This window comes from Galleria mellonella, unplaced genomic scaffold (genome assembly GCF_026898425.1).
Source record: "Galleria mellonella isolate WM207_F2 unplaced genomic scaffold, CSIRO_AGI_GalMel_v1 utg21, whole genome shotgun sequence".
NCBI classification, from domain to species: domain Eukaryota; kingdom Metazoa; phylum Arthropoda; class Insecta; order Lepidoptera; family Pyralidae; genus Galleria; species Galleria mellonella.
This window is the reverse complement of record NW_026442037.1, coordinates 1811697-1836943: the sequence shown is the minus strand read 5'-3', so window position 1 is coordinate 1836943 and position 25247 is coordinate 1811697. Positions and strand designations below refer to the sequence as shown.

Here is a 25247-nt window from a genome sequence, read left to right as displayed (position 1 = left end):
TTTTTTCTGTTTGAATCTGAGCATTTACCAGAGGAAAGCTGCAAAGGTCATTTGCTTAAACACCTCTGTCCCATTCATATTTCTACCGTGAAGCAGTTGTGTTTGCTAGGAATGGGGCCCCTAGACTCTATTACTAACAGCCCTTCCCCTCTTGGTTTGAAGGGTGGGATATGGCAGTAAATTTAGAGGGTACAGGGGAATAACACCTGCATCCTCAGGAATGGCAATGCATGGGGGCTATCTTGGGCGAAAGTATACTCTGTTATGTCCATGGTACTGCTCACGTCTAAAGGCGACGATTACCACTTTCCATCAGGTGGGCTGTCACTTTGTTCCCTATTCTAAGTTGCATAAAAAAATTAAATTTGCGTTTCATTTTCATTAGTAATAGAAAGGTAGTGCCTATATTTAATTATAATGATTTATCACAGCAGGACATGAACGATTTTATGCAATAGGGTACCAAAGTTAGTAATGTAAATAATAACTGCGGAATGATTTACGTTAGAGGTGGGCATATAATGTTTCTGAACCATAGATATATGTATAGAGAAAATGGATAATGTTAAGTGTTTTGTATGAGAATCGTATATTTATGTGAAAAGGTCAGTCAATTCGCTCCTATATAAGCTTCTTTGCCTATCTACATACATCTATAATAAGATACGTTTTTTTTAAATGGGTGATAATGGAATGGTAACCCCTCCTACGCTGTCGGTATACGTTAGCGGACCACCAATGATGGATGGTAGGTGACGTTGAAAGAAGGTCAGTTAGTCCATCGTGATGAATTTCATTAGAATTAACTACGATGGTTTCTAGGAGGAACCACGTGGAGGTCGACCTGATAGGGTGTATTCCTAGCAATAGATCGGTTAGACTTCATTACTAACAATCCCTTTCCCTCCAATAAGATACATTATACTATCATTAAAACAGTTAAAAATAGATTAAAAATAAAACGATTCTATTGAACTTAACAACAAGTAAATTTTGACCCATCAAAACAGTACTACTTCCGAAACCATCCGTATCGACCTAAGTAATCACAGCACATTCTTTTATCTAATCTACCATAATGAGTTACGTTAGACAAAGATAGCAGCAGCCGATGTCTATCTGTTGTGTTATACACAGAATATTTTTGTATTGGACTAAATCACTCTGATAATGGAAAGATATTTAAATTACAGAAACTCATACTGATTGATTTAAAGAATTTATCACCTAATCAAGTGACTGTATCGTATAGATTCCTTTACCAAATTCAGATACAACCTGCTTGCATACTTTCTACATAAATTATGTCGAATGTATAATCTACTAATGTAAAATTTGTCATTTGCAAATAATTGGTATATCAAACATTTTCTATACACTAGCCTGCTATGAATTGAGAAAAATAACAACTGATAGTGTATCTTTCGTCCTCTTTTTACTAATTATATTTGCATAAAAAGAAAGGATCCATTAGATTTACAATTTTTATTTTATCTTCCCTTCTATGTAATTCCTTGTTCTCAGCTCATCTCAGATCTGTGCCATAGATCAGAGAGATTCATAGTCTCTCAGTCTTCCTAGTCTGTGGATTGTCTATTTTCTATTTATGCTGTGGCTTTGTGTCAGTGTTTCTTTCCTTGTTGATTTCTAAATTTCGTATTATTTATTTAGAAACTTGATGCAAAAGTTTACTAATGTAATAATATTCCTAACTATTCAAACGACCCATTTTATTCTTCATATAAACCTAAGTTAAACATATCCTCAAAATGGACGGAAAAACAACAAAAATGCCGAAGGTGGCAAAGGTAATCCATTTTTACAAATATTTACAATTATTTCTAATATTTAAGCGAAAATATCGCGTAATAAAATACTACATAGAAATAAAAAAATTCATTTCTAAAATCGTTTAAAAATAAATCTAACTTATCAACCATACTCAATTGTACTTCTAACAGATTGTTTATCTCATATTGTAGGTTAAAAACAAAGCTCCCGCCGAAATACAAATTACTGCTGAGCAATTACTCAGAGAAGCAAAAGAAAGGGATCTCGAAATATTGCCTCCACCACCGAAACAGAAAATTTCTGATCCAGAAGAGCTCAGAGATTATCAACACCGGAAGAGAAAAGCATTTGAAGATAATATCCGTAAAAATAGACTTGTAAGTGCCTTGTTATATAAAATAAAATTGTGTAATTCATGCTAATGAGCTATTAAAATTCAATTCAAAGTTTTATCCAATTTTGTTGGTATTTTTAATTAATTTCACTTTAGCCACACTTTTTTTTTTAATCTCAAATTATATCTATATCTTATATATTGAGCCAATGTTATTTACTTTTTTATCACCATAACAGTGCATAATATAAACAAACAGTTAAATTGAAAATATTTTTGTATTAATCATTATGTTGTTGCCTATTATTAGTTTAAATGAATTTTATTTTAAAATTACTAAATTTGATAACATATTAATTCTTTAATAATTGCTCCAAATACAGATCATAAAAGTTTATTTACATTAATTACTAAAGAAATATGTTTAATTTTGAACAATATATTCCAGGTAATCGGGAATTGGCTCAAATATGCTCAGTGGGAAGAGTCACAGAAGCAAGTACAAAGAGCTCGCTCAATATATGAACGAGCATTGGATGTGGACCACAGAAATGTTACCCTATGGTAAGTAGAATACTACTATTATTTCTATATGATGATAAAATCAACAAGCTGGAAAACAGCTGATTATAAAAGGATAGAAGTTTAGATAACAGTGGATTAAAAACATTATCCACACTGTAGTATTAATGCAGCACAGTATCATTTAAGGTGGAAGGTTATGGAATGGACAAGGTGATGTGCATTCCAAGAGGGTACTAATTAGTGAAGTACCAAATTCTTAAATATAAAAAATGTATTATCTTCCTTTGATCCAAGTAAGGCTGATTCCAAAGTACCATTTTTATATATGTAAGAGAATAATGACTATTACAAAAAAATTGAGTTTTCACACTTAAATTTCAGGCTGAAATATACTGAAATGGAAATGCGAAATAGACAAGTCAATCATGCTCGCAATCTATGGGACCGAGCAGTGACTATTTTGCCAAGAGTATCACAGTTCTGGTACAAATATACATACATGGAAGAGATGTTAGAAAATGTTGCCGGAGCCAGACAAGTATGTGCTTTAATTTTGTCATAATCTTATTTAACAATTTTTAACATATCTTTTAATTATATATTATCATTTAAAATTAAAACAAATATTAATTTAAACAAACTAATATTAGTTTGTTTGCTTTTAGGTATTTGAAAGATGGATGGAATGGCAACCAGATGAGCAAGCATGGCAAACATACATCAATTTTGAATTAAGGTACAAGGAGCTGGAACGAGCAAGAGACATATATAAAAGATTTGTCATGGTGCATCCAGATGTCAAGAACTGGATTAAGTATGCAAAATTTGAGGAAAACCATGGATTTGTGAATGGCGCAAGAAAAGTATTTGAACAAGCTGTCGAGTTCTTTGGTGACGAGGAACTTGATGAAAGACTGTTTATTGCATTTGCTAAATTTGAAGAAAATCAAAAAGAACATGATAGAGCTAGAGTAATTTACAAATATGCTTTAGATCATATTCCAAAAGACAGAAATAAAGAATTGTACAAAGCCTACACAATACATGAGAAGAAATATGGTGACAGATCTGGCATAGAAGATGTTATTGTTAACAAGAGGAAGTATATGTATGAACAGGAAGTTATAGAGAATCCTACAAATTATGATGCATGGTTTGATTACATAAGATTAGTTGAAAACGAAGGAAATATAGACAATATTAGAGATACATATGAGAGAGCCATTGCAAATGTACCACCATCAAAAGACAAGCAATTCTGGAGGCGCTATATTTACTTATGGATTAACTATGCATTATATGAGGAGTTGGAGGCAGAAGATATAGAAAGAACTAGACAAGTATATAGAACTTGTTTAGAATTAATTCCACATAAAATTTTTACATTTTCCAAAATATGGCTAATGTATGCTCAATTTGAAGTCAGATGTAAAGAATTAAAGCAAGCAAGAAAGACATTAGGAATGGCTTTAGGTATGTGTCCAAGAAACAAACTGTATAGAGGGTATATTGATTTAGAAATCCAGTTAAGAGAATTTGATAGATGTAGGATATTGTATCAAAAATTTTTAGAATATGGACCTGAAAATTGCATGACATGGATTAAGTTTGCTGAGCTGGAAACACTGCTAGGAGACATAGATAGAGCTAGAGCTATATATGAAATAGCTGTTGGCCAGCCAAGATTGGATATGCCTGAAATATTGTGGAAAAGTTTCATTGATTTTGAGGTTGCACAAGGAGAAACTGAGAGAGCTAGACAATTATATGAGAGATTGTTAGAAAGGACTGTTCATGTAAAGGTATGGCTATCATATGCAAAGTTCGAGTTGAATGCTGAAAATGCTGATAACATGAATGTAGACCTAGCTAGACGGGTTTATGAACGCGCCAACGACAGTCTAAGGAGTGCTGGGGAAAAAGAATCGAGAGTGCTTCTTTTAGAGGCATGGAAAGACTTTGAAACTGAAATAGGAGATGAAATAAAACTTGAGAAAGTTTTGACTAAGATGCCTAGAAGAGTTAAAAAGAGACAAAAGATTGTGAGTGAAGGAGGTATTGAAGAAGGTTGGGAGGAAGTATTTGATTACATATTCCCTGAAGATGAAATGGTGAGACCAAATCTGAAGTTGTTGGCAGCAGCAAAACAATGGCGAAAACACAAAGAAATCTCAGACACAGAAAGTGGCGTAAACAGTACAAGTGAACAACAAGAGCAACAACAAACAAAAACTGTATCTGAAGAAAATGATGACAACTAGCAAAACAAACTTCATTTTTTTTGCTATAATTACTGTATTTTGTAATTTGAATAAAATTAAACAAATCATTAGTTGGTAAATTTTATTAAAATATTTTAATCCACATCTTCAGGCCGGACAGGATGTGCTAATGGTACCACTGACTTCTTATTTACATCTCGGGAACAGGCTTTTCTCATATCTATAAAAAAAAGAAATAAATCCTTAATTGCCTCATTGTACTAGAAGATGGACATGGACAACCATCTTGGCATCCATCAGTGGTATGAGTAAAAAGTGAATATCTGCAGTCATTCAATGGTTAATTTTCCACTGCTGAACATAAGTGTTCCCTGTCCAGGGAGTTAGCCAGTAGTTTAGCAGGTGGGTTGACAACCACAGTTAGGATTGAATTGCTAATTATTACCAGGAGAAACAAACAATGTTGTTTACATTTTTATCCAATAAATTAAGGAAGAAATTTAGGTATAGGTATATTAATAGGCCATCTGTGATACAGCTTGACTGGCATGATATCTAATATTTATAATATAGTTTATCTGCTTATGAAATTTTATTCAAATCTGTGCAGCGATTTAAAAGTTATATAACAGTATAAATATCCAACAACAATTATTTTATAAACTTCCATTCATAATATATTTAAAAGTCAAATATTAAAAGTAGATTTGTCTTTTTTTTTTTTATAAAGACATGGTTATCGGTGCAACCAAATGCTAACATAATTAAAACTTAATCCAGTATAGTCAAAATTTACTATCTTTGAAATTGATGTTATCTTTGAAAATGTATTTGGTTTAAAAAAAAAAAACATGAAACATTTAACTACCAAATGTAAAATTATTGAATGAAAATTGTATAACCCTCTTATTGATAAAAATAAAAACCTGCAAATCCATTTTACTTATCAAAATGTTTTGTCATTGTCTTGCAAATTGAAAATTCAGTGTAAAAGAAAAGTCAAAACACTTTAACAGCTAAAATAGGTTTATAAGACATTTGACGTTTTTATAAATAAGGGGGTTAAGTTTTTTTTTTATACAACTTAGAATGGCAAACAAGCTGACGGCCCACCTGATGGAAAGTGATAACCGTCGCCTATAGACATGAGCAGTACCATGGACATAACAGAGTATATGGTTTCACCCTTGATACCCCTCATGCGTTGCCATTCCTGAGGACTCAGGTGTTATTCCTCTGTATCCAGTAAATTCATGCCATATCCCACCCTTCAAACCTGAACACAGCCATGCAAACACAACTGCTTCACAGTTGAAACACGAATGGGACAGAGGTACCCAAGCAATCGACTTTTGTACAAAGTCTCCCTCTGGTAAAAGTTAGTGTTAAGTGTATATTATTTATTGTGTAATATATAAAATCAAAATTTATTTTACCGTAGGCATCTTCATCAGGATCTCCTGAATAATATTCCAATACTGTTCTGTAGACTATGTATCCCAAGTTTTTATACATGTTTATTGCTACTTTATTGCTAACTCTCACAAACAAATCCACAAAATAAGCCTTCTTTCTGTAAAATAAAAAATAAATATGTTAAATAGAGACTAATAATAAAGTTCTAAATCTGTTTATACACTCTGCAAAGAATCAATCATAAAACAATAGCTAAACATGAAAAAACGGTTAAAAGTAACCTCTAACCCATATAGTATGGATTGTGGTCACCCATCCTAGTTGGAACCACGGCTGGGGTTGCTTATCTTACATTAGTGCTACAACCTCTAGGCAATCACTAATATCTTAATCTATTATATACTTAAATGATAGTTACGTATTTAATACCTTCATAAAGTTTCAGTCAATTCGACTGCTCAGTTATTTTATATGTGATTTTTTAAATTAATATAACTTTTTTATTTATGAATTGATTGAAATAAAATAAACACATGTTAAGTGGACAAACCGTTACGCATTAGTAAAAACCACATTCAAATCTGTTAAGCCGTTTCTAAGATTAACATGCACAAACATACAAGTAAATTCTAAAAATCATTGTTTTGGGTTCTATTGTGTACATAAAGCCCTCCTATAATAGTTTTTCTTATATATTTTGCATGTTCAGACACTGACCAGTTACAATACATATAATAGTATTGATTAGTAGATTTTCAGTTAATTTGAAACCTTTACCATTTTTTACACTTATAATACTAAGATATTAGGTCCATTTTCATGTTAAGTTACAAAAATTAGTTAAAATATTTGCAAAATTGATCAATGAGTCAAATAAACCCTATCAAGAACTAACTTTTCAGAGACATCCTCGAGTATCTTCATGAGGGTTGCTGCAAGGCCCAGCCGTCTGTAGTCAGGGCTTACTGTCAGTGCTGTGACATGGCCATGCCAGTTTTCACCATGGCCTTCAGCTTTTCCCATTACTGAAAAGTTTTTCATTTTTAATAAGTGACTAAAGTAAAAATTTTATAGGTGAAAAAGTAACCTTTAATTTTTTCCATTCAATAAAGTATGTGTCTATACTTAATTTCATAGTGATTCATTATGCTGTTAAGGCACTAGAAGGTAACAAACAAAACAAGCTCACTTTTACATTAGTAAGGAATGAAGATTGAGAGAAAAAAATATAAAATTTCAATACTTCACTATATCTAAGTTTTCAGGAATGATAATGCATGAGGGGCCTCAGGAATGGTAATGCACCATGGTCATAGCAGTATACTCTTTACCACAGGGAGACTGTACAAAAGTCATTTGCATGGGCATCTCTGTCCCTCTGTCTGTATTTTGGTTTAAAGGGTGGGATATAGCAGTGAATTTAAAATAGCTAAGTTAAAACTGAAATTACTGTACCCAAAAAATTTTTTTATTTTAGATGCAATAACTGGCAAGTAAAATTTTTTAAATGTTTTATAAAAAGAAATAAGGAATTTTCAAAATTTTATACCATCGTGACAGCAAGAGGCAATGAAGTATTGTTAGTGTATGAATAAAAACATACTGTAACCCATAATTTCTCCATTTGGAGATTCTGCGACTTGAAAGTACTCAGGCCAATGCGCCAGATATTGTGTATAAAATGACAAGCCATATGTCTCAGTAAGAGGATCCAAGTTTCTGTAAAATAATTTAATTCAAAATAAATAATATATAATAAAAAAAGTAAACACTATCTCAACAAGTAACTTACACATTATTAAATTTTAACATATCTTCACAATTAAATGGCCTAATTGTTGTCATTCTAATTCCTTTTTAAATTTTAGTTTCACAAACGATATATTATTTATGTATTTCAACTACAAAAGATATTTAATTTATTATAAATATACAAAAATTTTAACCTAAAATTACTATCTATGCAAACCATAGACGTAATATATATTTGTTTGATATATATCTTATTACGTACTGACTAACTGGCAATGATGCAATCACAAAAACGAGAAAAAAAATTATTATATTAGTCTACGTGATTTGTAAATATTTATATGTGACAGATCTGAATTTTTATGGAATTGAAGTTGCAATAATAGCAAAAGTTCATATATTTGTTATAATTTTAATTTCAATTTGGAGACGTTCAGAACTTTATTGGAATTAAATTAGATATTTTTTTTCTACCAATTCTGGCACAACATATCTCTAATTGTTCTAGAATATTGCATTTTAAAAGTATAAATATTATGTATTGCATAGCGTAATTACATGAAAAATGTATAAATTTCTGGTTTACTTTCTTAATTTATATGCAGATAAAGCACACTCAATTTAAACAAACTACATTCACGTAAAAGTAATTCCACTTCAAAACGTAGAATTAGAAGTTGTTTTGTTCATACTCCCGCTAAAACATACCGACAACATAGATTAATAAACTAATATAATAATAATATATACATATAAAAATTAAAGAGAATAGATATATAAGTAGTTATAATTATATATAATTTTATATCTTTATATCATTGCTTACTGTAAAATCCGACAGGATTCGGTAAACTTATCCAATATCTTTGGAATTACGAGAACGACAAAATCTTTTGCTTTTTCCATAGAGTCGACGAGTTGTCATTAATAAAAATTACAATATTTTATGTAGATACTGTAAATATTTATTAAAAATGTATATCTAATGCACAGAGATTTTTATTAATCTAATTAATAAAATATACTTTAAATTTTATTTTCTAGTTTAAATTTTTAAGATACACTTAGCAGTCCTAGTGAAATTTTGCAAGCACTCGAAAAATCTTGCCATATTGAATAATTGTTTTCTGTGTTTAGGAAATATTATCTTACTCGTTTTAGCACATGTCGAAAAGCATATTTATTACTCTTTTACAAGCTAAAAGCTCAAGTGGAGCGATCTATGGGCTTCTTGCAGTTTACCAACACGACAATGGCCGAATTGTCTGTATAGGATATTTTTTATTGGCTCATACATCCCAACCTGCCATGTCTTTGGTTTTAAAAATGGCGTATACAAGCTTTTTGTTTGCCGGTTTACGCTGTTGAATACTTTTCAAGAGCTCGCGCGTACTCGTACGAGACGTAAACGTCGTGAATATGAAATTAAAGTACATCTGTAGGTATATAATCAACATTGTGGACCCCGTGAACAAATTTTTGTAGCGTTATGGTGAATTAGAATGGTGCCCGTGGCTTGTCAATCTCGCACGTCGTCAGGTTACCTATTCGTAACGTAAATATCACCTAGCGAGCGTTTTATATTTCAGATATGACAGCGTCGCAAAATAGTAGATAATGGAGAGTTCAGAAGATGATGCGGGCACCGCGACGAGCGCTTCCCGCCGTGCATCGGCGCGGGAAAAGAACGTTGGAAAGGCAGAGGAGGGCAATGCAACTAGTAGTTTGCTGCAGGAAACATCTGAAGTTCGAACATCGTGTCAAACGCCCGCGATGTCGGAAGAAAACTTCGACGGCGACAGCGTACCATCGCCGTCGTCACACGACGTCAACACTAGTACAGAGGCCATTCTTGACATGATCGATGAGTTTGTCGACGGTCCCGGTGCTCCAAAACGATTACCGCACTCGTTAGACGCCAATGTCGACTCTGAAAGTGGTGGTGGCAGTTCAGATGTACCTAAATTGCCTGAGACCGCCCCTCAGGACGACACACCACAGGTCCCGGCAGAACATCCTGCCACAAGTGCCAAAAGTGAACAGGAGCCCCAAAAAAGTGTTATAGGTGCACCAGTAGTACCAGAGTGTACATCTCAAAGTGACAGTTGTGTTTCTGCAAGTGATTTAAAAACTGTTAGTGTTGATCCCCCCCAATCATGTTCATCTGTAGGTGAGGGTGTAGTGTTGGCTGAATCAACATTGTCAGAGACTCTTGTGAAACCTAGTGACAACTCTGAGGTGTCAAGTGAGTGCCCGCCCTTAAATATTCCTTCCAGCAGTGTAGTAGAGACTGTACAAAGCGTTTTTGACGTTAATGAGTGTCAAACACAAGAGCGGATAATGAAATGTGTGTCATCCAGTGATAATCGGGACAATGTAACTGTAGAAAGTGCTGAATCAACATCAAGTGACAGTAAGTTGGTAGGTGTTGAGTCTGCAACAAGGTCACCATTGAGACGTCGTCTTGTACGACCAGCACCTAGTGACCGTCGACCAGACTCAACAGTTTCATCTACAGTGGACATTCACACTTCGGAACAAATACATAGTGATCATGTAACTAAAGATGTCTCGAGTTCATCGGATGCTGTGCCTCCTGTACATGGTAATGTTAAGCTTGAAGAGATTAGAAATGTAAGTGAAATTAGTGTCTGCAAAGCAGAAACGTCTATGAGTCCTCCTAAAAAAATTAAATTAATTAGACAGAAACATACACCTGGTACAAGTTATAAGGATAATATACAGGATAAACAAGATTTATTACATGATCAACAGCAGTGTCAGTCAACATCTCAAGATAATATAGTGACTGCACATTCTGAACCCCAAGTTGAATCTTTAAGTTGTACTAGTGAAACAAACTCACAGTTAGATGTTAATATTGAATGTAAAGATATTGGTAATAATGAAATTTCTGTCCAAATGTCATCATCATCTGATGAGTGTAGTTCGAAACAAGAACCTGTAAAAAGTCAAATTGTCACTAAATGTACTTCTGAAATACCTTTAAAAGAAAATATTGAAAGTACACATCAAAATGAAAGTCAACTAGATTCTACATGCATATCCAATTTACCTGAATGTTCAGTTTCAAAAGTAGATACCACTCATATGGATGTATTTAGTAATAGTAGCAAATGTGATGAAAGTTTATCTGAACAGTCGGATCTGTCTACAAAACAGGTTCCTAAAATAACTATCAAATTGGGTAACAAACCTTCAGATGAAACAAAATCATCAATACCCAAAGTTACAATAAAACCAATAAAACCACCTGCAGATGATGCAAGTGAATCAAATGAACAAATACCAAGCATTACTAAACTAAATATTAAGCCTATTCCAAAACCATCAGATAATATGGAGGATCATTCCATAAGAACCACGGACAGTGATAACAAGGTGGATAATGAGGAACAAATACCACTTGTGACCAAAATAAATATAAAACCTATACCAAAACCACCTGAAAAAATAAATGATGTGCACAGAAAATCAAGTAGTAGTGAAATATCAGAGTCTGAAAATTCAGAGAATGATGAAAGTGCTAGTACATCTGACCAAGCATCAGCATCAGATCAGGGATCATCAAATGTTATTCCAAAAGTAACTATTAAGCTTGGAAAACCTGGCACCCAAAGTGAAGGAAAGTTTTATACTGAAAAAAATACTCCAAAACGTACTGTAAAAACTATACAACACAGTGAAAAAGAGGATACAGAATCTAGTTCATCTGTTTCTAAACTAAAATTGGTTGTTACCCAATCTGAAGAGAAACAAATAGAAAAAATCCCAAAGTTGACAATCAAGACAGTAACAAAATGTGAAAGTCAACCATTAAGTCCTAAACTGACAATAAAACCATTGAAGCCTCCAGATAATATCAATAAAGATAGTCCAGTTGATTTTTCTGACACACATCAGATACCTAAACTTAAGATATCAACAGAATCTTTTTCTTCAAGTACAGAAATAAAAGAAAATACACATGTGCCTAAAATTACTATAAAACCTGTCACAAGAACTGATATAGATAATAAAATACTCAAAAAATCAACAGTTGTTAGCAACAGTCCTGAACATATCCCTGTTGTTACAAAATTAAATATTAAACCTATTTTGAAACCATCAGAGAACACAGAAACGTTAGAAATTTCAGAAGAAAGAGTTCCTGTAGTTTCAAAATTGAATATAAAACCTATTGTTAAGCCTAAAGATGAAGAAATAAATTGTAGTTTAGAAGATATTCCTAAAATAAAAAAATTAAATATAAAACCCTTAAAAATTCCTGAAGGGAGTTCTTCAGATGAAAAAATCTGTGATGATTTGAATGCTGTCATTGATGAAAGTAATATACCTATGGTTACTAAACTTAATATTAAACCAATAGTTAAACCTCTTGATGAAGATACAATAAAAGATTCTGAAAATCAGTCATCTGAGACTGGGAATTCAAGTGATGAAAATACTGATCATATACCGGTTATAACAAAATTAAATATAAAGCCAATTGTAAAACCAAATGACTTAGAAGAGATTGCTAGATCTAAATCATCAAATGATGAAATTATTCCTGTAGTGACTAAGTTAAATATAAAGCCTTTAGTTAAACCAGAAGAGAGCACATCTCCATTGTCACCTAAAAAAGACAGTTTAAAAGCAAGTACATCCCCATTGTCACCTAAAAAAGATGCTTTTAAAACAGATGTTAGAAGTTCTACTATTCCTGTGATTACAAAATTAAACATAAAACCTGTGATGAAACCGGAAGACCTAGAACTACAAAAATTAAGGGATGAGAATCTTGATAAATTAGTCAAAAATCCACCACTGCTTATGAAAATCAATATGAAAGTGGTGGCTGATCCATCAAGCAGTGACACCACAAACATTGATAAAAAAATTAATAATATTGATGATAGCAGTGAACATACATATAATAATATTGCTGAAAGTGTACCTATAGTGAAAAAATTAAATATAAAACCTGTAGTGAAAATTGAAACAAATGAAATAGAAGAAACTCCTATGGACAATTTAGAAGTGGATAAGCTAGATAATAAAGTTGATGATGACGAGATAAGAATAGTTAAAAAGGATGTTAAAGAAAATACTTCTTTAGAAAACTCTCTTGAACACAATTGTGTTCCAGAAAAAGAAGGGAAAAATGTTATAGATCAGTGTAAGGTACTTCACAATGAGCAACCAACCTCTAGAATAACGACAGAAGTAACTCAAGCTGGTATTTCAGAGGGATCTATATCTACTGAAGTAGCTCCTTTGTCACTAGAGTTAACAAATGTTGTCAACAGTATTTCAAAACATAGTTCTGTAGAAAATTTGAAATCAAATATACCAGTAACAATTCAGAAGTCTGAAACAGATGATCTAAGTAAAGTAGTAAATAAAACTGTGAAGGACAATGCCACAGAAATGCCCAATACAGAAATAACAAGTTTTAAAAATAAACAACAGTTTCCATCTGTACAAAATTGTACTTTATTAAAAAAGCTGCTGGAAAGTACTGATGATAGTCTAGATAAAAGACTTGAAGAACCTCTACAGAGTAATTATTCTTCTGCACCTTCAGTAGTTTGTAAGGATACAGTAAATTGTGAACAGGTTGATTGTGATGTTAACACAGAACTTAACTCTAATATTAGCCATAACATGACAGAAAATAGAACAAGCCCAAGTTCTGAATTAATAAGTGACAATAGTGATAATGTGGGAGCTATAAAAATTCGGTCAATCCAGGATTTATGCAAAGAAGCAAATGATGATTTAAAAAATCCTTTGGAAATTAATGTATCTGAAAAGATTATTAGTCAAAGTTCAGGACAAGATTCACCACGGATAATTTTGAAAATAAATAAGACTGATCATGGACCTTCAGCTAAAATAGTCACTGAAGATATAGTAAGTAGATCTGAGACAATTCAACAACAGAACTATTCCTCAGACAATACTCAAGAAAATATTAATGATAAACAAAGTCCAAAAAAGAATATTGTCAATAGTAGAAGAAAACAAACGTTAGAAGTATCACAGAGCGCACCTATGGGTAAAAGGCTCCGGAGTTCGAGGGTTGTAGAAAATATGGATAAAACTACCATAGTAAGACGAAATGTTGGGAAAAGGCCATCTACAACAGATTCCAGTCCACCACTCAACAAAGAGCCAGAACTGTCTGTACTTGAGACAAAAAGGTTAAAACTTGGCCAACTTTTGTCCAATAAATCTTTAACAATTACACCTGTAAAAACTACTCAAACATCACCAACCAACAAAACTTTAGATAATAAACAAACAGTCAGGACTGCCAACCATTCACTTTTGAACAATGAAAATTGTTCTAAAAATGGCAATTCAAAATTACATAACATATTATCAAATTTACAAGCCAAACAGATGCAAGCTGTACCCCTCAATGATATTAATTGCTCAGAAAAAAGTCAAACTTCTGAAGTGGATTCTAATATTTCGACTGGAAGTTCAGATGTGGTAGAAATTGGAAGAATTGATAACTGTCATCCAGATGTTCAGGAGATGATGATCAATGAAAGTTTTGATTTGAATATTCCTGGCGACGATATGTCACAGGATCCACTAGAAATGGACATCTCTAAAAGTCTAGATAATGCAAACGAGAATGTAAGCATTCCTCAGCCGTTACAGATGACGCCGCAGCCGAAAAAGCGCGGTCGACCGCGTAAACTGCCAGTATCGGAAGGCGCCAAACCTGTTACGTTGCCTACTCCTGCGTTAGAGGAGCGACCCCAGCGGTCCTTGCGCTTGTCGAGGTAAGCATCATACACCACATTTAAAATATTATTTCTATTTTGTGTTTTTTCTATTTATATTTATTTGTATATTTTTCAAAATTATTATAGGATGCATATATTTTCTGCATAATCTATATTGTTTCTGTAACTGAATAGTCTCATAAAGCCTACTTTAGTTTTTACAAACATAGGTCTGTCTCTGGACTCACAACTTTAATTGATTTGTTCCATAATCATAAATACTTGCTGTATGTCATTCAAGATGTATTGCAGTGTAGAAAAAAAAGTAGTATACATTTCTTTATTTATATGAATTTTTGTGTTTATACTCCTATTGTTTGTGGGATCATCACTCTGGACATGGTTTGCAATAATTTATCAATGGAAACTATGCATTTCTGAATGTACAACACACACACATTTCCACTCCAACACAAGTTAACCTACTGAATTGTTGTAATCTACTAAACTGTTGGCATACACACCGTTGTACTAATATATATATATATATATATATATATATATATATAATATTAGTATTATGTATATATATATACACATATATATACGTATATGTATACAACACAAGCTAACCATCAATCTACTGAACTGTTGGCATACACACCGTTGTACTAATATATATATGAGGAATCTTAATAAGAGTAATAGGAAGCGAAAATATTTGATTTTGTTTTAAATACTTCTAATAAAATAATCTATATTCAAGCAAATAACATTATCATATATTCAATTATTTTTAGAATTTTTCTGTCTGTCCATATTTTTGTTCTGGCACTACACAAAAACTACTGTACCATATTGGATTCAGTTTTTACAGCTGTGTTCCTGAAGGTCTAACCTAAAAAATATGTTTTATCTTGTTATATTTCAGTGGTTTTCCTACTATTAAAATTCACATGTGTGAAGTAGGGCAAAAAGTTAGTTGCAGTATAAACATAGACAACAGTTGCCACTGCGATCATAACCAACAATACCCTAATAGCAGTGATACTTTTCAATTGATACTATTTCTTTACTACAGGCTCGTATACTGGGGAGACCTTTGTCACGGTGACTGGAAACCAGTGACTGAAAGAGAATAATTATTAACTTGCACTTACTAATCGACAACTTTCACTAAGTCACAATCATCGACTGATTGCTTTTTCTGATCCATAATTCGTTACTTTTTTTTTTTGTACTATCCACTGTGCCATAGCATCCTTATACTGGGTTGTAATTTAATCTATGGTATTCATGGGCAATGAATGGTTATGCTTATCGTATATTCATATAGGTAATCTATTTTGCTTTTTTTTGGGACACTTCGAACTTACTTAAAAATAAATAATTTTTATATTTCATTTTGAATGTCGGAAGATATATGTTTAGATGTAAATTATATTCTGTTCCCTTCGTTTAACATAAAGGTATATGTGAGTTTATATGTTAATGTTACCACGATAATAGTATATGTTCTAAAATGTCTGTGTGAAATTATCTATAGATCCTGAACTTTGACATAAGTAACATACCGTTCCTCAAACTAGGATGCACCCAGCTAAACCTAGATTACCCAGACCTGCTTATTTTCTAAATTAGCCCGTACTTAGAGTTTATACTTTTCAATAAGACTGAAATCAGCGTTGTCTATGTAACTTACTCCAATACTTTTCAATTGAAATCGTGTTTAGGTGAACTACTTCATTATGATAACACCTCAATGATAACTTCTCTATCTTGTAGAGATCGGCCTGCGATACTAACGAAGCCACGGGGCGGCCGGGGCAGAGGCCGAGGACGAGGCCGGCTCGTGCGGCCCGACGCAGTCCCGGGCGCAGAGGCCGAGCCGGAGCCCGAGCCGGTGGCGGGCACCGTCACCGTCACCGTGCCCTTGCCCGCGCCCGACCCTGAAGACTCCGAGCCGATAGACCCCACCAGCTCGCGGATTAAGCTGCCGCGCATGACGGAGGCACTCGACAAGATGCCCTCGTCGTGCTCCACGCCTCTGTCGAGCCGCCGCCGTAGCTCCGCCACGGATATGAAGTTGTTCGGGGAGACGCACGAGCTGAAGGTCGTACTGGACACGTTGCCCAAGCTGGAGGAGCCGTACAAGTCCCCGGAGGCGAGTAGCGGTGGCCGCGGTAGCCGAGGCCGCGGTCGTGGCTCGCGAGGACTGCGGGGGCCGCGGGGTCGGGGCCGCGGCCGCGGCGGCGGCAGGGGCGCCATGTATATGAAGGTATGTATAGGAGTTTGTTTCTGCACCTTGATAATAATCTCCTTGTGGATGATTTGAAATATTAAAATTTATTAACATTTAATATAATTTATTAATGATATTGTTGTGGACACGCGCAGGCGACTTGCTTGATAAGCGCGGACAATGATTAATTAAAATTATTATAATAAAATTAACTACGTGTGTCGCGAAATATCGCTGATGCGTCGAAATGTGCGATCATTGACCGTAGAGTATTTTTTTTAATATTACTTAGGTAATAAATAAACATACGCCAAGCCCGATGATAAGCAGATACAGCAACAAATGCAGTGAAACTTCTTCTTCTGGGTTTCCCCCTTTTTTTTTTTTTTTTAATAAAGGCGTCCTATATTATTCAAAGACTTCAAAAAATAAGATTCTCTATTATCTTTCTTGATACTAAATTCAGTTTATGCTTTTTTTTTAAACTGAACACATCTTTCAAACTGAAACAAAGATACATTATATAGCATATTATATATATAGCATTCAATGGCTAGAACACGAGAGGTACCCATGATCATGACACGCATAAATCTAAATGGTCACGTACAGTGCGGTTTCAAAGGGATTTTCTCCCGCGAACGCTCAGGCTGTGTAATGAGCTCCCTGCCTAGTTTTTCCCTAGAGACTACAATATGAGGTTCTTCAAAAAGGATGTATTAAGGTTTCTTTAGGATCGCCAATGAGCACGTGACACCCCTAGTGTTACAGGCATCCATAGGCTACAGTGACCGTTTACCATTAAACGGGCTGTATGCTTGTTTGCCACCTTTGTGGTATAAAAATGAAAAAGAAAAACATGAGTACCTATCATAGGTACAACTAAAATCCTCCTTTGGTATTCTTGAAGAAAATAAATCTATTTTCTGTTTTCTAGGAAACACTGGGTATATATGGGCGGGTATGTGGCCCGGCCACGACCACTGTCCAGCTATTTGAAGAGGAGACGTGTATGATGGACGACAACGCCACGCCCGCCAAGTGAGTTGCAGTACAGTCATCTGAATAACTCTTGAATTATCAATTCTTAATTTAAATATACATATTGTAAATTATATAAATACTTGTTTCAATATTATTTGCAGGCCTTCACATTTGCTCGATGAGGATTCACAGAGTTCAGTCAAGAGTTCAACAAACGAGAGCAGCAAAATGAAGAAGTCCAAGTTTGCTGATTTGTTTGATAGGTAAGTTTTTTTTTTTTTTTACATTAAAGTGGTACCATCTTCCTGCCCTTATCTCAATTAATTATGGTTGACCTAATATGCTTTTATATATTGTCGACCTCCTTGCGGTTCTCCCTGAAAACTATCATGGTTAATTCCTGATGAATTCATCATGATGGGCTAACTGGCCTGTTTTCATTCTCATCTATCACCCTTCACTGGTGCTCCGCCAGCTAGTTTTACGATCAGCCGCCTGCCTTTTTTTATGCTACTTAAAATGGCAAATAAGCTGACGGCCCACCCGATGGAAAGTGGTAACCGTCGCCTATAGACATGAGCAGTACCATGGACGTAACAGAGTATACTGTTTCGCCCATAATACCTCCCATGCGTTGCCATTCCTAAGGACTCGGATGTTATTCCTCTGTACCCTGTAAATTCACGCCATATCCTACCCTTTAAACCGAAACACAGCCATGCAAACACAACTGCTTCACGGTAGAAACACGAATGGGACAGAGGTGCCCAAGCAATCGACTTTTGTACTAAGTCTCCCTCTGGTAAATGCTGCCTGACGTCAACTCTTCATTATAATAAGTAATATTTAATAAACAATAATATAATGAGCTGTATATTTTAAAATGTAATGTATCTTTATAAAAGGCGCCAAAGTTAGCAATTTACGTTAGAGACGTTAGATTATTAGAAGTTACTGTAGTTATGGCCATCTGCCTCACTTTTTTTTTTATTTTTTTATTTTATTTTATACAAAAATCCACAGCTCTTAAAAAATAACTTACATGCTAAGTCTCTTATGAATACAGCCAATAACGGATTTTATTTATACAAACAAAAATTTTGATTCCAAAGCGAGGTAGGCAAGTTAGAGTGAGTGTATGCAAGTAATATAAGCACATGTATGAAAGAAACCATATATATTAGTGAGTGTCCATAAAGTTAACTTAATTGATATATAAAATCTGACATATAAAAACAATATCACGCGGATGTCAATAATCTAAATACCTACATTATTCTGTTACCTTTCTCTTCCGACATTATCATCCAAATGTTGCCTGGAAACATTGTTTTCAGCAGTAAAGCCATATTGCATTAACACCAATTTTTTATATGTGCAATACTGTTTTAATCAAAATGTACCATGATCGTGAAATCCATGACCACTTTCCATCAGGTGGATCGGCAGCGTGTTTTCCTATTCCAATTGAAATTAAAAAAAATTTTTTTTGTTATAATTATTGTTGAGTAACAGATAACAACATTCCCAGCTGTAGAATTAAAAAAAAGAAGATTTAAAAGAGCTTGTAAACAAGTTAATTTCCATAAAAAAGATTTCAATTTGAATGTGGGTGTGTGTGCAAATAAAACACTTTTTCACACTCTTCAAGGTCTCTTTCCATGTTGAAGTTATAATCGTCAATAGAAACATCATTTAGTTGCCTATTTCTGCATAGTAGATGTTCTACAGTCGGCCACTGTTCAGTAACATAAATTTAGCCGTGTGGTCCCGGCATAGAATGGGCCATGCCTTCCTTTCCCGTAGGTATCGTAAGAGGCGATTAAAAGTATTTAATTGTTAGGAATGGGCAGCAGTGGCCTTTTTACAGTACCATCAAAGCCTAACTGCGGTTGCCAACCTGCCTGCCAAGTGTGGCAACTACTGGTAAAATCTCCCAATAAGAGCTCTACGTTCAACAGTGGACAGTAAACGGCTCATATGGTATAAAAAAAAAACTTGGTAACAGTTTCTGATCATAACTGTAATACAATGCTCATTGGTAAACATAAACCATTGTTAATACACCAACTCTAGATTCCCTTATTACATTCTATAAGGAAGGGAGTCAACTAATGTAGGTGGGGGTTTTTTTTTTATGGGTGAAAATGGAATGGTAACCCCACCTGCGCTAACGGGATACGCTAGCGGAGCACCAGTGAAGGGTGATTGATGAGAATGAAAACAGGCCAGTCAGCCCATCATGATGAATTCATCAGGAATTAACCATGATAGTTTCCAGGGGGAACCGCGAGGAGGTCAACCTGGTTGGATATATTGTTAGCAATGGGATTCTCAGTCTCCATTACTAACAATCCCTTTCCCCCCTAAATGTAGGTGGGTTATCTCAAGTCATCTCAAGTCACCTGTAACTATAATATATGTAGGGTCGTCGCTCTATCTATTGATAATTGACTTACAGTGTATTGGTTAAAGTAAAACATGAATGTGTTGTGTTTGTTACAGTAATAAAGTGTGGACGGCCGCCGATGTGAAAGAGTATATGTGGCCTGATCCCGAAAAAGCCAATGAGGAACCACAGGTGAGTTTAATTTGTTTTATTAAACGTCGCATATATATTATTTGGAAATATAATTTCTAATTATGTTACACTTTTTGCTTCCGCTTGTGCTTTTTCAAATGACTTCAAAAAAGTAGAATGTCCTCAATTTGGTTGTATTTTTTTTTTTATTTTGCCTCAGAATTTTGGCAATCGGTTTAGTAGTTGTGTTGTTAAATCAAAAATAACTGGTTTTGCTATGATTGAAAATGGTATTTTTTTTTTTTATTACGTAATATTAAATTATTTCACCATAACTATTTTATCTCTCAACTGCTGGAAATAGGTAATTCGTTTCCAATTTAGACATCAAATTACTTCTATTTATAATCTGGAAATTAATGTTCCATCTAGAGAATTAATCTTAATATTAAAATAATCTAAGATTCACATTCTCATACAAAAGTTATACAATTTCATACATACCATATATCTACATAGAAAACACCCAAACTAATACAAGCTGATGTACTTTTGAATACAAATGTTTGTATTTTGCGCTGATGGAACCCGCAACCGTCTGAAGGTTAATGACGATACACATGTGTTAATGGGGAGGGAGGGGGGGATTGTTAGCAATGGAGACTAATTAAGTACTAACTAATCCATCCAATACTTATATTTATTTATTTATTTATTTAACTCTTTATTGCACCATAAATAAAAATACAAAATGACAAGTGAATAATTCAAGTGAAATACAGTAACATAAATACAGATTGAAACTTATCCATATAATAAATCCGAAGCGATGAAACTATTTGAAACTCTGGATGGATGTTTAATATTTTTTACTTATTTTTTTCATTAGTACATGTATGTGTACATGGCGGTCACACGTAAAGAATATGTACTGATTTCCGCGGGCGAAGCTATGAAATAGAACTAGTGTAAAATAAAAAAATTCAATAGGCACTTCAATGATTGATGTATAAGTTTATATACAAAAATTTATATGTAGATTAAAACACAAAATTTTATTCTATTATCATTATGAAAACTATAAATTTTTATTTTTGTATTATACCTGACTGGTTTCATTGTGTTACATTTTCAAAGGTCTATAACATTATTTAAAATTTATTCTTTTGTAGCTATTAAATGATCTTTTTTTTTACAACTTAGAATGGCAAACAAGCTGACGGCCCATCTGATGGAAAGTGGTAACCGTCGCCTATAGACATACGCAGTACCATGGACATAACAGAGTATACTGTTTCGCCCATGATACCCCCCATGCGTTGCCGTTCCTGAGGACTCTGGTGTTATTCCTCTGTACCCAGTAAATTCGCTCCATATCCCACCCTTCAAACCGAAACACAGCCATGCAAACACAGCTGCTTCACGGTTGAAACACGAATGGCACAGAGGTACCCAAGTAATCGACTTTTGTACAAAGTCTCCCTCTGGTCTGTTCTTATGATAAATGAATTAATTTGATAAAATTACAATAATTTATTTGCCAGAAATATAGTCTGTATAATAAAATGTTACACTTTTTTTTATAATTCAGTATGTTTCCCCACATTAGCCATATTCGATATCATGCAAATTTTTGTAGGTAGTATTTATCAGACATCAAAATATATAGTTTATATAAATACTAATGAAACTGTTACGTTAAATTCTTAAGGAATAATTTTTTTACAAATCATATGGGCCAGACGATTTTAATTGACATTTAATGACATAGTATTATAACACAGGGTATAAGTATTGTCATCTTTATGTATTATATAGTATATCTTATATATGTGTAAATATATTTGTCGTTTATTATATTTATTTGTTTATATATGTAGATTTTGGTAGGTATATATATCAATTATAACTTGTATCGCTTTCGAGTATTCTGACACTTCCCTATGATTGATTGGGAGAGAATGCTTTTAGCATTAAGTCCGCCATGTACACATGTATGTACTAATAAATAAATAAGAGTAAACACAGTTACAAAATGTTAACCTTATATGAGTTTAAGATAATTGTTTAATAGGACTGATAATTAATTGTTTAATATTCTAACAAGATTTTAATTGAGTGATATTGACTGCGAATAAAAAGGTGAGTAGTTGAGCAAATATACAGTTACTGCTTACTTTATTATATGATTATTATTTTCAATATTATGATATTTGTCTATGAGGGTAGACATTGGGGTCGATTCTGAGGCGCCGTTTCTTTAAACCTATCTCGAAAAGCAAAATTTCAATTTGATAAGCTCGACGAAGTTTTATTGTAAGGGACCAATATGAACTAATTTTATAATGTTGTTTATAATAATTATTATAAAATAATAATAATAATATAATTATTATAATATTATAAACAACTATTCATCATGATATTCATTCATAACAGTAATTTCTCGAAATTATCCAATAAAAATTTATTTATTTATTTAAACTTTCATGCACAGTGAAACTATGTACGGTGGACTTTACACCGGACGGTGTTCTCTACCAGTCAACCATTAGTCAAACCTAGAAATAAGTAGACAGTGCATGATTGAATTTAGGGAATATAAAAACTAATACTCAATATATTCATATATTATAAACATATAAATAGACTAATATAAACATACATATTAATATACCTATACATAATAAATATATAAATTTAGAGAAATGGTATTTTAGAATCGGTCACATTGTGTGTAAATTTTAATATCTTTGTAGTTTATGGTTTATAAGAAACTGAAATTGATGCGGTCATTTAGTTAAACTATAATAATTTACCTGAATTATCTCGACGTTTTGACCAGATTACACCGGCCGTGGTCACGACTATATTGATGTAGCGCTGACGTATCTCCGCATCCGAGGCTGAAGTTTTTTCTTCTACCCACTTATTGTCCCACATCACACAAATTGTGTCACTTTATTTAGAGAGTCAGTACATAACAGTGATAGATAGATATGTAATTTATTTGCATTACTTACAGCACATAAATAACAACAGATATTGGTACATAATAAAAAAAAAACAAAACATATACAAAAAAATTTACATGTATTTATTCGATTTATTTTTTATAGTCTTCTCTAAATTTTATTGGAAAAATCCTTTCCAAAAAAAAAAACACATCTGTTTACAATTGACGGAGTTATGAAGTATTATTTACTACCCTCTTGTTTTTGAAGTAGGTTGAAAAGTTTCCTATGTACCACTCGTATTTCTGTTGCCAAGTGCCAGTCTCTTGTTGCTTTGTTTCGGTTTGAAAGGTGGGATATGGCAGACGTATTCTGGGGTACGAAGGAATAACATTTGAATCTAGAGGTGCTCAAATTTGTACTACTGGCGATCTACCTCAACATTGTTAGACTACAATCGGTCGACTCTGAGAGGCTGCAAGTGTGATGCAGGATTGTCGTCTCGGTAGGGTCAAACAGTCGATCACGAGCACCTCTCCTTTAAACCTTAGGAATTATGCTGTACAATAGTAAGGCAGATGCTGTATTTTTTATTTTATTTATTCATTAGTGCATATATGTGTAGATGGCTCCCAGTCAACTATAGGGAAGTGTCAGAATACTCGAATGCGGTACTACTAATTATTGATATACATACATACTAAAATTACATATTTTAATTCTATATATATATACACACCTATCCCCCGATTTACACGGTAGATACGTTCCTGAGAAAAACGTGTAAATCGAAAATTAAAAATTTTCAAGTCAAAACCGTGTAAATCGAAAAGCTTGCAGAAAATGCATAATTTTACTATTTAACAGTTGTGATTTTTTTCAATATTTTTAGGTGTACACAGAAATAAGAATAAAATGCATTGACAAGTTAAAATATGTAATATATTACGGAAACACTGTTTTTTTATTTAATTACAATACATTAAACGATCCAAAGCGATCCAAAATTTCGATTTTAGTTTCTAAAGAAATAACTTTTATTTTAACTTCTTTCGACATTATAAGCCTATATTTTTTTTTTTTTTTTTTATGTTAATTTATAAAAATCTTAATTATGCACTCACTTGTAATTTACGAATATGAAAAATTAAATCTTTCTGACACTGTGAAACTTTCACTCAAATACAATTTTCCGTAGATAAAACTTTAATTTTATGCGAAGAAATACAGACACAGTGTGCATGTGCAGCAAGTCAGCATATAAGCTCGGGATTCCCCGTGATATGTGTACACAGCGCACGTGTTCAAACACAGTAGCATTTAGTAGAGTGCGATAAAAACAAAAAAAACTTATTTGGAAAACCGTGTAAAAGCGAAAACGTGTAAAACAAGTACCGTGTAAATCGGGGGATAGGTGTATATATATAATTTAATTCTATTTTAATGTTTATCAAACACAAGGCATGCTGTGGTTGCCTATAAATGTAAGAACAGTTAGATTTAATCTACCAGTGTATTGTAATGTTTAGCTGTATCTTATGTTGGTAATCCTATAAATAAATAAATAACAAATATACTTACACATATATAACATATACTATACTATACATGAAGTTGAGAATAATATAAAGTACTTACTGCTCGGATAAAGTAAAAAATTGAGCATGAACGTTTATCATCATGTCGATAAGCGATAGTTACCAATTTACGTCAAATGGGTCATCAGCTTATTTGCCCTTTCGTATTGCATACAAAATATC

General features: G+C 33.3%; 3 protein-coding genes across 7 annotated transcripts in view; 2 read left to right on the top strand and 1 right to left on the bottom strand.

Moving 5' to 3' along the window:
• Positions 1–1592: 1592 nt before the first annotated feature.
• On the top strand, positions 1593–4982 carry LOC113522494 (protein crooked neck). Its single transcript, XM_026908193.3, has 5 exons — positions 1593–1808; positions 1983–2168; positions 2574–2689; positions 3032–3188; positions 3316–4982. The coding sequence occupies exons 1-5, from the start codon at positions 1770–1772 to the stop codon at positions 4909–4911; spliced, it is 2094 nt and encodes a 697-aa protein (XP_026763994.2). The 5' UTR covers positions 1593–1769; the 3' UTR covers positions 4912–4982.
• LOC113522503 (N-alpha-acetyltransferase 20) lies at positions 4980–8617 on the bottom strand. 2 transcript variants are annotated; one of them, XM_052894359.1, is made up of 6 exons: positions 8599–8617; positions 8081–8189; positions 7892–8007; positions 7184–7313; positions 6309–6445; positions 4980–5092 (listed from the first exon to the last, which is right to left on the bottom strand). In XM_052894359.1, exons 2-6 carry the CDS (start codon positions 8131–8133, stop codon positions 5007–5009), a joined length of 522 nt encoding a protein of 173 aa, XP_052750319.1. In that variant the 5' UTR covers positions 8134–8189; positions 8599–8617; the 3' UTR covers positions 4980–5006. The 2 variants fall into 2 exon arrangements, with proteins under 2 accessions (XP_052750319.1, XP_026764006.1); XM_026908205.3 differs by lacking the exon at positions 8599–8617 and having other exon boundaries at positions 8081–8289.
• A 578-nt stretch (positions 8618–9195) lies between these two features.
• The window catches only part of LOC113522529 (uncharacterized), a 31554-nt gene continuing 15502 nt past the window's right edge, over positions 9196–25247 (top strand). For 2 of the 4 annotated variants that reach the window (XR_008252776.1, XM_052894397.1), the window contains exons 1-5: positions 9196–14843; positions 16572–17064; positions 17966–18069; positions 18174–18275; positions 20518–20593. Coding sequence is in view for 3 of the 4 variants with exons in the window: in XM_052894397.1 (XP_052750357.1) it covers positions 9658–14843; positions 16572–17064; positions 17966–18069; positions 18174–18275; positions 20518–20593 (5961 nt within the window). In the remaining variant the exon portion in view is untranslated. The remainder of the gene's footprint in view (positions 14844–16571; positions 17065–17965; positions 18070–18173; positions 18276–20517; positions 20594–25247) is intronic. The other 2 variants (XM_052894396.1, XM_052894398.1) reach the window with 2 other exon arrangements.

Coding starts and splice junctions, on each gene's coding strand:
- LOC113522494 (XM_026908193.3), top strand. CDS start 1,770: ATGGACGGAAAAACAACAAAAATGCCGAAGGTGGCAAAG. Junction 2,169..2,573: donor ATATCCGTAAAAATAGACTT/GTAAGTGCCTTG, acceptor AATATATTCCAG/GTAATCGGGAATTGGCTCAA. Junction 3,189..3,315: donor ATGTTGCCGGAGCCAGACAA/GTATGTGCTTTA, acceptor GTTTGCTTTTAG/GTATTTGAAAGATGGATGGA.
- LOC113522503 (XM_052894359.1), bottom strand. CDS start 8,133: ATGACAACAATTAGGCCATTTAATTGTGAAGATATGTTAAAATTTAAT. Junction 8,008..8,080: donor ATGTTAAAATTTAATAATGT/GTAAGTTACTTG, acceptor ATTATTTTACAG/AAACTTGGATCCTCTTACTG. Junction 7,314..7,891: donor TGGAGAAATTATGGGTTACA/GTATGTTTTTAT, acceptor AAAACTTTTCAG/TAATGGGAAAAGCTGAAGGC.